General features: G+C 33.9%; 1 protein-coding gene across 1 annotated transcript; it reads left to right on the top strand.

Annotated features, from left to right (window-relative positions):
- The first annotated feature begins 430 nt into the window (after nt 1–430).
- LOC108605718 (27 kDa hemolymph protein) lies at nt 431–1,473 on the top strand. The gene has a single exon (XM_017995511.1). It carries the CDS (start codon nt 446–448, stop codon nt 1,370–1,372), a length of 927 nt encoding a protein of 308 aa, XP_017851000.1. The 5' UTR covers nt 431–445; the 3' UTR covers nt 1,373–1,473.
- Nucleotides 1,474–14,556: the final 13,083 nt, after the last annotated feature.

The raw sequence follows: 14,556 nt of genomic DNA, 5'->3' as shown, positions 1-14,556 counted from the left end.
TATTTTGCAATATTTATTTTTTGAATTAATATGAAATATGTGCTGCATATGAAATGTAAATTGAGCTGTGTATTAAGTAAAATTGTGTATTAAATTAAATTAAATTTAAGCTGCAAGTTTTAAAAGTTTTATTTTTTTCAATGAAACTGCGCAAAAGTTGAAGTTAGTTTAATTTATATTTAAATTCAATTGTTTGCAGCTCTAATTGATTATTTGTTTCAAATGGGGGGGTGGAACACCCTGTATTGTTGTCCATATGGAGACAGCGGCGATAGATAATCTCGCACATTGACCGCCACAAAATGAGCTTAACACATAATCGTCGCTGGCCGGCGGCAGTTGTCAATCAGTCAGTCAGTCAGAAGCTTGCAGCTGATAAGATAAGCGACGCAAAGCGACGAGCAGCGTCAGTCAGTTAGTTAGTTAGTTAGTTAGTTAGTCAGTCATGAAGGGAATGCTAAACGCGTCGCGTCTGTTGCTCGCCTGCGCGCTTGCTTGGCTTGGGTTAGCGCTTGGGTCACAGGATGTGCCCACGCTGGGCGCACTGAGTGATCTGAGCAGCAATTATTTGCCCGCGGGCATGCCACAGCCGAACATAACGCTGGCCGATCTGCAGCGGCTGTTGCAACAAAAGTGCGGCAAGGCGAATGCCCAGAATGCCACAGCGCTCAGTGAGAACATCGAGCGTGGTGCTGGCAAATTGTTCGAGTGCATCAATGGACTGGCCAACATTACGGTCATTATGGAGGAAGTGGAGCGCGCGCGTCCACGCGGCGATCTGGATGTGGTCTTTGAGAAATATTGTCGCCGCATGCCACAAGCGCGCCAGTGCCTCAACGACTTCAATGCTGCACTGCTGCCCTGCCTAAGCGAGCCCGAGCGTCAGCACAATGCGATGATGTCGCGCATTATGGACAAACTGCTGCAATTCATTTGCTACAAGGACGGCGATCAGATTGCGCTCTTCATTGCCGAGGAGGGACCCGAGTGCCTCGAGCAGCATCGCGAGCATATGGGCAGCTGCCTGCAGAGCAGCTTTGGTCATTATTTGCCCACGGGCCTGAACATTAGCACAGCCACGCTGCCCGATTTGGTGCTGGGGCCGCGTCAGTGCGTCGAGCTGCATGATCTGGAGACGTGTGTGCTGCGGCATCTCGAGCAGTGCAGCAACATTACGCCCAGCAACATTGTCGAGGCCATGTTCCGTTATGTGCGCAAGGAGTCCAATTGCCAGCAGTCTGTCGATCGTGTTGCCAGAGATCACGCCGAGGCGCTTGGACTAACTGGAGCAGCTGGTGGCCGCCAGCAGCAGCAGCAGCTGCTGCTCAGCCTCATGCCGCTTACACTTGCCGTCGCATTTGTTGCGGCTTAAGCAGTTTTAGTATTTAAAATGCATTTACACACACACACACACACACATGAATAATTATATAGCGCATACGAGGGCTGGCTACATAAATTTGCATTTAGTATAAAATGATTTGTTTTTTTTTTGTAATTTATATATTTTTTTTGCATTTATTGAAGTTATTGAATTTATTACTTTTATAAATTTATAAAAATTGCATGTAAACCAATTTAGCATATTAATTTCTTGCTGTACATTTTTAATTTATTTTTTTTTACTTTTTTGCTGCATAAAATTTAGAAATTGAGGTTCAATTAATTTTTTTTGCTGCATTTTATGCAAGTTCAAAGAGCCTAGCCTTGAAATTTAGAATTTATTTGTAGCCAGCCTCGCTAGTTAACTCAGCTTAATATATTTCACTTGAGCGTTAATAATTTTTTTTTTTATAAATTAAAAAACCTAGAACTATTGTAGCTACTCTCGCTAGTTAATCCACCTTAATATATCACGCCTTGCGCACGCTTTGCTCTTTAGCCTTTTGTTTATAATAACTTAATGCATATGCATTATATATATATATTTTTTTTTTTGTTTTTTTTGCATGCATTATATTTATGTTTAATAAAGTAACATGCGGCGTATGCGCAATGTCTGTTGCAGTTGTTGTTGTTGTTGGCTGGGCCATAAGTATAAGCCGCTTAGCGGCTTCGCTTTTTGTAAAGTGCTCAGCCAAAAGTTGAGCGCATAAAGTCGAAAGTGTTAAGTCGCAAGCTGCATAAACGCAGAGAGCAGCAGAGGCAGCAACACGGACTGTGGCATGCTTATCGGTCAGCAGCCAGCAGCAGTCCGGGTCACACTCCGTTCAACGTACATACATTGGCTTGTCCGGCTGACTGCGCCGACGTCTTATCAGCGACGCGCTGGCTAAACAAAGCGACTGCGTTGAGCGACGCGGGGTGGGGGTGGTGAGGGAATGAGCTTGGTCAAGCTGCTGCAATCGGCAAAAGCAGCAGCAACAAATTACAAAAAAAAAACTACACAGCGAAAAATACTAAATGATTGAAATTAAAACATAATTTTATATAAAAATACACAGCGAAAAATTACTTGAGTTTATATAAAAAAAAATAAATTGTAGCATTAATTGCTATTGAAATACGTTTTAAAATTTTAATTGAATTTAGGATCAAATTACACAGCTAAAAAAACTAAATAAGTTGCATATTAATAAAAAAAATAAATTGCAAATGAAATTATAACATAAATTCATATAAAAATACACAGCGAAAAAATAACTTTTGAGTTTATTTAAAATAAACAAATTGATAGTAATTCTAATTGAATTTAATAACTTTTTTTTGCACTTTAGTGTGCAGCAGCAAATTGAATTGACAAGTCTCTAGGCCAAGTTTACCTCAAATGTTAGAGTTGTTGTTGTTGTTGTTGTTGTTGTCATCGTCATTGTGCTTGCTAAACTCGTAAATCATAAAAAATATTGCGTATAAATCTAAACGAAACAGCGACAACGAGCAACAAAAAAAAAGCTTAAAAAAAAAAAAAGTGTCAACGCCATTTTCACTGCTGGTCAACTCTCTCTCTCGCTCTCTGTCGCTTGCTCTTTCGCACGCTTAGTGCAAAAGTTTCAATATGCGTTACGTTACGTATACGCTACGTAATACACTGGACCTTCAGTTAGTTTTAGTAGCCAGCGCGTGCGGGTAGGTGGAGGGGGGGGGGGGTCACATTTTGACAACAGCCCAAGCGGTGAAATGAATGGACTTTTAGTTGGCTTAGGTGCGCCACGCCCCCCGCCCTCAGCCACCATGGCTTATGCTTGGGGATTTTAGCTGTGGTTTGTAAAAATTGCTTGGTTTATGATTAGCACAATTTTTCAGTCTGCTTAAGCCGTCTAACGTTTAATATGAATAAATGCATAAGCTGCAGTTGAAGCTGCTTTTAAAATAGAGCAGCACTAACTATTTAGTTGGAATTTGTAAAATGAATAAATTAATTTATATAAAATAAATATTAAATTATTCAATTTCAAATATAGAATAAGCTAATTTAATTATAAATATGAAGCAAATCAAAATTAAGACTCGAATTGGACTTAGTTGGAATTTGTAAAATGAATGAATTAAATTATATAAAATATAAAATAAATATTAAATTATTCAATTTCAAATGGCCAATATAGAATAAGCTTATTTAATTATAAATATGAAGCAAATCAAAATTAAGACTCGAATCGGACTTAGTTGGAATTTGTAAAATGAATAAATTTCAAAATAAATACGCAGTAACTAAATACTATATAAAAAATAAAATAAATATTAATCTGTTAAATTTAATTATAGCTAACAAGCAAATTAAATTTAAGACTTGAATTGTTTACATTTAAAAAGTTCAAACTATGCGTGCATTTCATTTAAAGTTTAAGTTAATCAATTTGAAAATTAAACAATTTATTTATAATTTAAGTGCATTGCACACAATTGTAATTAACTAATTTAATTTGCTTTTAATGCAAACATCAACAAATGTTCGCATGCGTTTACAATTCGTAGCTTAAGCTGCCACAATTTGTTGCAAGCTAACGCTTTGGCAAGCAGCTAATAAATAAATAAGACGCTTGCTTTCAATTAGTGTTGAAGTGGCCAATGCACATTCATATGTCATTAGCAATCAGCAATCAAGACAAAGGGCTGCAGAGGGGGGGAAAGTTGGGGGTGGGCTTTTGTTTTTGCTTTTTTTTGGGGAGGGGGGGGTAAGCAGCACAGTTAACAAGTCATAAATATTACAAACTTAATTAGCACTGCTACTGAGCCAGAGTTCAAAATGCATATGTGTGTGTGTGTGTGTGTGTGTGTGTGTGTCTGTGTGCGCGTGGCACTTTATTATTGATGTGAAAAATGCGGAAAATGAATGCGTTTCCGGTACTTTTCGCGAGTTGGCAGCTAAATTGCAGCGCCCATGAATCATTCGACTTTCAACTTCAACTCTCTCAACTCTACAACTTGGAAAATTTTTGCTTGCAACTTGCAACTTCAGCGCAGACAAACTTTGTACGTGCCACACGCGGCTTTTTCTTCTTTTTTTTTTGCGCTTTTTTTCTGTTTTTGGTCAAACTGCCAAAAGTGCTGATGGGCGTGGTCGTTGGCAACTTTGGCTGTCCAAAAATAATTGCCACGTCCATTGGCCACATTATGTACTTTTATTTTTCAGCAGCTTTATATATATATATATATATATATATATGCTAGCAAAATATTTGCATTTCAATTAATGCGCAAACTATTTGATTAAATTTTTAGCTGTTAATTGCAACTTAAGCAGCGAGGCAGGCGCTGGGCGTGGTCAAGTTGGTTGCACGCAACGTCTGTTGCTTCCTGCCACAAACACAAATACAAACACAAAGACAAACGCTTCAACGCTCAATTTGTAAATGTTTGTCCAACTGCCAACTGCTAAAGAGAGAGCAAGTGAGCATAAGAGTGAGATAGTGACTCAGATTTAATTATTTAAAATTTTGTAATTTAAAAGCAAAAGCATATAAAATGTAAAATATATTAAATAAGTATAAAAATAAGTTAAATAAAATATTTGAATAAATTATAAGAAAATCAAGGGCATATATAATATAAAATATATAAATAAATTAAATTAAAAAGCAACAAGTATAATTATTATTATAAAAATTATAAAAGTTAGTGCTTAAGTAAGATATAAAAGGAGCGACACATATTTTTAATTAATAAGTTTAATAAAATATTATAAATAAATATAATTCAGAAAAGCAGCGGTATACATATATAATATAAAATATATTAGTAAATAAAATTCAAAATTATTGTAAAAATTATAAAAGTTAGAGCTTAAGTAAAAAATGTCAAATAAAAAAAGGCGACATATTTGTTTTGTATATGAACGAATAAATTATTAATATTACTTTACATTTATTTCTCTATTTTAAAAAATTGTTTCCCCTCAAACCTTTTAATGATTAACTAGAACTAAAGATGCAAACTCTTTTTCTATTTCAATTTCTCACTCTTTCTGCCTCTTGCTTGTTGTGTGATTAACAACTGCTTGCAACAATGTTGCAGCAATATTAAGTGTAGGTGTATTTGTGATCAAGTTTTTTTTCTACCCCCTTTTATTTCACGTATCTATGTCCTGTCGAAGCGTAAGCAAAAAGTAGCAGCAAGCAAAGTAGAAGGGGCAGCAACAACGTTGATGCAACGCTGAGCTGCAAAGTGCATTGGTAACTGCGGCAATAACACTCAGACTTTGTGGCAAGCTGAGACTTTGCGGTTTTTATGCGCCACTATAAAACGCTAACACACACACACGCACACACACACACACATATGTGTGTCTGTGCTCTACGCTTTTTGAGGTGTGTGTGTGTTTTTTTTTTGTTTTGGGTGCGCAAAAGTTTTGTCGACATCTTAATTTCTCACTTGTAAATTGAGCTGTGCCAGCAAACCACAAATTAGACCCCTAAGTATACGTACTTTGTGGATGCCACACAGACACACGACACACACACACATACAGCTGCTTTGGCAGAGACATTCATGCGTAAAACCAACATGCAGCACACACATGTCGATTCATGCCACAAACACATTGCTAGACGTGGCAAGGCACGTGGCAAGCGGCAGCAGCCGTTGGCAATTGTTTTCCATTCAGCCTAAATGATTTGGAAATAGTTTCAGCAATAAAATAGGCATTAATTGATTAAGCCTTAATAACTCAATTAATAACAAATAACTTGCAAAAGTAAGCACTTAAAAATTGTTAAAAAATTACTATTTTAAAATTTTAAAATTTTGTTGAGAATAAAAATAATTTGCTTGCAAGTTTATAACAATAAAATAAATAAATTGAACATAAAAAATAAATACTTGCGTAAGCAAACACTTAAAAATTGTTAAAAAAAATCAATCATCAATTTAGTTAAATCTTTTAAAATGCAACTTTTTAGTGTTGTGTGCTGATTAGAATAAAATTAAATTGCACGCTGCTTGCAAAATTATAATAATAATAATAATTAATAAATTGAATATGAATATAAAAAAATACTTGCAAAAGCAAGCATTTAAAAATTGTTAAAAAATTATTAAGCGCATTATTTAAGTTAAATCTATTAAAATGCAACGTTTTGATGTTGAGTTTTGATGATTAGAATAATTTGCACTATTAAAATAATAAAATTAATAAATTGCACATGAATATAAAAAATAAATACTTGCAAAAGCAAACACTTAAAAATTGTTAAAAAAAAATTATTATGCGCATTATTTTAGTTAAATCTTTTAAAATGCAACGCTTTAGTGTTGAGTTCTGTTAATTAGTATAAAAATAATTTGCAAGATTAAAATAATAAAATTAATAAATTGCACATTAATATAAAAAATAAGTATTTCCAAAAGCAAAATTGTTAAAAAAAATATTAAGCGCATTATTTTAGTTAAATCTTTACAAAAATGAGCTTTGATAATTACAAAAATTCTTGCAAGTTTATAACAATAAAATTAATAAATTGAATATGAATAAAAGCTAAGATGATAAATTATTTGCAATGAATAAAAATTGTAGCATAATTTTGAGCTAAACAAAATAGGCTTGGCTCAAATTTTGTGCATCGAATAGCTTAACGAAATAAACTGTAACTGCGTTAAGCATTTTTGCTTAAATATATTATAAATAGCAACTTAAAAATAGTATAAACAATAAGGTTGTAAGTTCAATCAACGGATTGTCGTATTAACAAAATTATTTTCACTTTCGCGCTCGCTCGCTCGCTTTATCACTGTCGCTTATTAAAGCTTGTTAGCCAACTAGTTGTTACAAAAATTGATTTAAAATGCATGCAAAATCTGTTGACAGCAGCATAATAATATATAATAGCTATATTATGTATATATATATAGCCTTGTTGTGCATTAAGCTCACACTGATTATGCAAAAAGCGCCAGACAACAACAACAAAAGTCACAAGCGACAGGCGACACTTGATGTGGCGTTCAGCTGCTTCTTCTTCACTTCACTTTTGTTGTTGCTGTTTTTTCTTTTGGTGCGCTGGCTTTTTGTGGCTGTCACATGCTGCGTATACGCAATGTCAGCTATTTTTGCGCAAATTATAAATTTTGAAACTCAGTCGACTGACACTGCGCTCTCGCCACTGTTATTGTTGTTTTTGTTGCTTTAGCGGTTGTTTTTTGGTCTTTTTTTTTTTGCGTTCGACACAAAACTTTATTAATTGCGACAGTGAAGTTTGCGCCGCCGCAAGCGTCCCTAAAGCAATACCCCACATGTTGCCACATGCCACCACAACGACATTTTGTCGTTTGCTAAACTATTAAAGCGCGCGCATTGTTTTTAGCTTTTTTAACACTTTGTTGCCGCTTTTTTTGTTATTATTTATATTTATATTTGCAACAAAACACAAAACATAAAATCCAAATATGTTAGTTTTAGTTTGCATATTAAATTGAATTCCTGCAACACACACACACACATACACACACACACACTTTGCTATGCTTCTTGTTGTGGTCAACGAACTTTTCTAATTATTTTGTACGTTAAGCACAACAGTTAACAGTTTTTTATGGCATGTGCTTTAGTTTGGAAGCTTAAAAAAATACTATAGTTAAACTATATACATTATCAGCCTCAATTATCAATGTTGCGATTTATACTGAAAAACTTGAAAGTTTCTAAAATTATACTAAAAAAAAATAATTAAATAATTTGCTCTAATAAAATAAGTATTAAAATTTTAAAAATATAATTTATATCTAAAAAAAAAAGTTTATCCTAATATAATTATATCCAATAAAAAAAGTTTATCCTAATATAATTATATCTAATATATGCATATCTTCAGTACATATAATTTTTGCATTTTTTTTTTACTAAAGCAAACTTTGCAAATATAATAAGTAATAAAAAAATCAATTTATTATTATATTTATTGAAACAAATTTAGTGCTTAAACATTTCTTTGGATTAGCTAGCATAACATGACGTTACTTTGATTATTCTTATGCTTAAACAGCTTGCAATATTATTTCAAAAATATGTTGTTGCTTATAAAATTAAAATAAAGCAACAAAAATATGTGCACATCACAAATTGCTGATTACGCTTTTTGTCAGTCAAAGAATATAGAAAATAACCATTGTTGCAATTGATTAAGTGGTAATAGGCAATAGATTGTAAATCTATTTATAAGAATTATTCTTTTTAAACAAAAATTATATCAATAATGAGCAATTAAGAAGGAGTAATAAAATTACTAAGGCTTAAAGGAATTCCTATATTTACAGCATTGAAGGCTTTTAGTTTTATTAACTTAATATAAAATATAAGAAAAATTTAGTTCTTAGAAATGAGCAGTAGCTTGTTCAAAAAAATCACAGGACTTGTGAATAAGCGAGCAGCAACTTTAGTAAAAAGTTCAAAGTGTGATTTGCTGCTAACGTATTTTTCAAATCGATTGATTAAATCAGCAACAAATTATGAGTAAAATACGCATAACAATTCACAAGCGTCAGAGCTCGTAACGTCAGCAGCGACGCTTGGGCTGCTGCGGCGTGGGCAGCGACGTCAGCAAGCGCACCCCGCTGTCTTTACAACAAATTTAAATGTGAATATAGCCGAAGTTATTAAGCCGTGCTGAAATGTTTATAATTAAGCTTAAAAATTAATTTGCTTGCAAGCGAAAGTCTCTGAGCTGGTCAAACAGACGCTGCTTGTCTGACAGATCAAGAATATATATGTATGGCGTATGTGGTTTACCGCAGCTCGTTCCACCTGTTACATGCAACATGCGGCAACTGTGACATTTTGTTGCCTGCACTTGGCACTAAACGATTTTTTCGAAGAACTCAAGCGAGCTCCTTTCATGCTATTTGCATATTTGATTTTATATAATAATTCTTCAAACGTTGCATGCGTCGTCTGTGGTTTTTTTACTGACTGTGTGTGTGTGTGTTAGGTAAGATGTCATTGGCTTGCGTTTGCTGAAGCTGCAAGTGACAGTGGCATTGGTGGTGGCAAGATATAAAAGCAAAGCTGCAATAGTTTCGGGATTCAGTAGGAATTGAACAATTGTGAATTGAAATTGAGTGCGGCAGCAACAAATACAAAAAAAAGTATTAATTCGAAATAAATAAATTGTGTGCGCTGCTTAACAATAATAAGTAACTGTACATTAATGCAGTATATGTGGACTTATTGTTTATATATTTGCATTCTGCTCAGCTCTCACTCATTGTACGAACTCTCCAACGAATATTTTGACTATCTAGCTACGTACATGACTCCGCGTAGAATGCAACAACAGCAACAACAACGACGAGAGCGACATGGATCAAGGCGTCAGCACAACAACAAGTTGGTATACAAATTAGCAATTGAGCTCACCTGGATTTATGATATTGATCTTTGGGGCTGGACAGTCGAGGGCCACATCAAGTTCTTACAGCGTTGCCGCAACAGAATCGTTCGCCGGATCACAACTTGCCACTTTTACGACCTATATGATGCCTACAATAATCGTGTCCTTTGGCGCTACAGATGGGAGCGATCCCATATCAGGGATCTGCTCTTTCAATGCTCCGCCAACTTCAACTCCAATTATTAACTTTTAATTATTTCTTTTATTTTTCTTTCTGCCCACGCGTTTAGTTCAAAATATAAAAAGCTTCAAAAATCCAAAAAAAAAAAAGTTTAGCATAAAATATCTTAAAATATTTAAATATTATATCTAAACTCGTCAATAGCTGTGCTAATAGAATTTTTTTTGTCTTGCAATTAGTCAACTAAAATTATAAGATTCTATATCGTAGTCGTAGTTGTGTGCTATAAAATTATTTTGCTTAACATTAGTCAATGCTATTTAAAGAATATATTAAAAGATTGCAAACATCGTAAAAAAAACATTTAAAAAATAGCAAATCCTCCTAAAAAGTAGAAATTTCTATTATGCGTATCCAAAAATATCTAAATATTCATATCCTAGTTTCTAATCAATGTTAAAATATTTTAATTATAATTTTACTTCATTTTTTTTTTAATATTTGCTATTTGTATATTTGATACATATATCAAATATTAGACAAGTGCATCGATATAAAAAAGAAAAACTAAAATATGAAGTTCTTCAAATTGTATTAAAAGTAATCTTAATGAATTATTTTTTTTTTGTATAAATATAGAAGATTACTAAATCGTGTGGCTCACAGAATTTTTTTATCTTTGAATTAATTAATTTATGTATAAAATATCAATATATATCAATAACAAAAAATATTAAAATTTTTTACCAAATATCAAAAGATATATAAAATATCAAACCACATTATATTAATGCACTTTTTTGTCTAAGAATCAGTCTATCCAAATTATAATACCTTTTTATCGTTGCACTATTTTAATATATATTTAATATTTGTCATATATTTTATGTATATTAAAATATATAATAAATAACTGAAGGCAACGATACAAAATAAGGCTGATTAAGAATACTAAAATACCAAGTGCTCTAAATTTGACTTAAATAAGCAAAAGAAATAATTTGTGTGCCAAAACATCGAAAGATATTTTTTGTCTTAAAATTGATCAATATCATATCTCAGTAAACCGCTTGCTAAAAGATTTTTTTTGTCTAAGAATTATTCAATCAATTATCAATCACACACACGCGTTGCTCAAATGTAGAGCAGAATACTAAAATACCAAGCCTTGAAAGTATTCGTAGGCCAAAAATACTAAAATATTAAGCCAAATATTTAAATTATTCTTAAGCCAAAAAATACAAAAAAGTAAAAAAAAAATATATATATGATAAAGTAGCAAGTTCTATGCAACTTTAAAGTAATCTTAAGCCAAAAAAATTACTCTGCAAAAATTATATAGAGTCATATATCGCTCAATCGTGTTGTTAAAATATATATAGCAAATGATTAGCAATACCTAAAAAACAGTTCTACGTAAATTGAAGGTATTCTTAAGTCAGAATATATATATATATATATATATATTGAAATCAAAGTATGTAGTAGAATTAGCCAAAAATTGTTATATAAACAAATACTAATAAAAGATGTTGTATAATAATATAACAATTTGTTTGTCTACTAAAATTTTGTTGTATTTTTTTAATAGTTATTTTAAAAATTTCGCTACAATTGCACATTTAATTTAATTTTTAATTATTTATCGCTGTTTAATTTAAATTATAATCGAGTTAGCATTTGATTTTATTTAAAGCATTTGCTGTTGTCAGCTTTAAGAGCTTTATAATAAAAAAGTTTTTCTTATTTTTTGGCAATTACAACGTTTATTTAAGTTTGGCTCAACATATCGCGTATCATGGACAGCTCATTGTAGAAGTTGGCAACAAGCTTTTGAACTTTTTGCCGTATTTTCGCTAATTTCTATTTTTATTTGTCTCTCGCACGCTCTTAGTCTGACTCTCTCTCGCTCTAACTTGTCTTATTTTAATTGCTTTTCTCTGTTGTTAGGGCCCGTCGATTGAATGTCACGTAGCCACCGCATAACACCTGCTCACTCTCTTTCTCTCTCGCTCTCTCTCTCTCTCTCTTGCTGTCTCATCTTAGCCAAAATTCCCTTGAATGGCATTATCAGGCTCTATAGTGTTTGAAGTGCTGGCCAAATGTCTTTGCTAACTGTTTTCAATTGAGTTTCAACTTTTCTTTGCGTTGTTTTATTTTATTTTTTTTATTTTTGGGTGAAACTGCAAATTGAAGCATGTGCTTGGCACTTTTCATGTGCTATGAAATTTAAATGAAAAAGGACACACACACACATACAGGTGTGTGTGTGAGTGTGTGTGTGTATTTTTAATAAGGAAAATGCATTTGTGCCGCACACTTTGAGCCATTTGAAGTGGCGCCACTTGAGAGAAACTATTATTTATACGATTCCTATGGCTTTGACTCTTTCCAAAGATGGCGTCGTGTCAGTCATCAGTCCAGCAGACAGTCGCTACATCCTGCTGCGACCAAAGCGACAAACTTTGTACACTTTCAGAAATTAGCATAAAGAAAGCTTTTAATAGTACATAATGCATATTATCGATAAGTATATAGAAAATTATCGAACGTGAGCAATTTGTCAGGAAAGTTGTCGATAAATAAAAAGCTGTCAAGAAAGCTTTTATTTGAGACAAGTTCATAGCAGTCAAAACTAAATAATAAATATATAAAAATATGTTAAAGCTTATTTCATAATTTGTTGAACAACTGATTGCATTTGTAACACGTTTTGCTCATGCAACTTGATTTTTTACAGTGTATCCTAGGCTCTGTGGCATGTGGGCACTCACACAGGTGTGGATAGACAGGTATATGGCTTGAAAGGAAAATAACTCACAATAATATATATAAGGTGCGTAGCTCAAGTGCAATGCTAGCCCCGCCCACCCCCTTGCCAAACAAGCAGCTGCTGGCAAAGAAATCCAAGGCAAATACTTTAAGGCTAACAGTTGAAATAGCAATGGACAGAGACAGAGACAGAGACAGGTAGAGAGCTGGACGTTAAGAACTTATAGTCAGAGCTGCTCAAGTGTGTGTGTGTGTGTGTATGTGTGTGTGTGTGTCTGTGTGCCACTTGAAGTGGCAGCAGCCGCTTGTGCTTTACGCCTCTGTGGAAGGGGGCGTGACATTTAGCAGTTGCTAAAGCGTCAAGAGCGAGAGCAAGCGAGCGAGCAACTGCGAGTCTGATGCTGCTGAAGTGCTTTTAGTTAAATTATGCGCCAGCTTGCAACACACACACACACACACACACACACACATGCACACGCTTGCACCTGACTCTGTTCTGACAGTCAAAATGATTTAAATATTTGTCAAGCACACACACACAAAGCTCTCAAGCAAATGTTGCCGTTATTGCCACCATGTGGCGCCACCATCGGCGCAATGTATTTACAACATAAGCGCACACAAGAAAAACAAGCGGGGACAGCAATAATTTTAGCGCGGTAATTAGTTTATAGCCGACAGTCTAAAATGGCGCTACAACATGCAACATGGCGTTGCAACCACAACACAAAAATTAGCTACGCTGCCGCATGAATAACACAGAAACAACAATGAAAAGTTGACTGCAAATTAGAATCCCCTACACCTACCATCCCTCCCACTCTCAATGGCCAAAACCCAATTTTGAGCTATTAACTATGCCAACAAATGTTTGGCTTATCGATATAATCGACAACTTAAACAACAATTAATGCAACATGCAAGAAACTTCAGAGCAAATTTGCATTTGCATTTGTAGCTTTTGCTTTTGTTGTTGTTGTTCTTATTTCGTTTCATCCATTTATGCAAATGCCAACTGCATACATTTTATCAATAAATAATAAATTAAAATCAACAAACATTGCACCGATTGCCAAAAATTCAAAACGAAAATTCGAAAATTTATAAATGCGAACTCAATGTAAAGCATTATTTATGTGTTTGGGTGTGTAAATGTCCACAAAGAATACAACAAAATTCCAAAGAAAATAATTCTATATTAGTTTAATATATATTCCGCAATAAAATTAAATTTGTCAAACAAGAAGAGAACAATTGCATCTTAAGCGCTCGCATAGTAAACAAAATTAAGAGAGCGCTAAGCGAGGGACAAAAATTTCACACCTTACTTGGAATTTACACAACGGAATGGTAATTAAGAGAATTACGCATTGCCAAAGGGAAATTATTGCAAGTCGACTGCGCATAGGCAGAGCTTTCGCTTAGGCCACTGCAGAGCGCTCACTCTATTCTGTAGGTGGCGTTTTTTTTTCAATGCAGATCGACGCATGTCGCTCACGCGTCAACGCGGCGTCATGCTGTCTGCTCCTTAGTCAGGCTCTGCTCGTTTGCTCTGCCTATGTGAGCAGCGATGTGACGTATGTTTTAGTTATGCACGCAGTTGCTTGTTTCTAACTTTAAAATTGAGCAAGCTGCGCTGCTTTGCCAAGTCTCAATATGCTTCGAATTTTAAATGTAGAGAGCTCATACTGTATGTTTGTACTAAAAGTAGTTGAGTTTTTCTACATGCGTTTTATATTTCTACAGAAATCAAGCATTTAGTCAAATTTTGGTAAGTCCTTAGTAATTATACTCAGAAATTCAAATCGCTCCCCCTTCCCATTGCGTTTTATTATCTCCTTA

This window comes from Drosophila busckii, chromosome X (assembly GCF_011750605.1).
Source record: "Drosophila busckii strain San Diego stock center, stock number 13000-0081.31 chromosome X, ASM1175060v1, whole genome shotgun sequence".
NCBI classification, from domain to species: Eukaryota; Metazoa; Arthropoda; class Insecta; order Diptera; family Drosophilidae; genus Drosophila; species Drosophila busckii.
The sequence above is the reverse complement of the archived record's forward strand: the minus strand, read 5'-3'. Positions and strand labels throughout refer to the sequence as shown.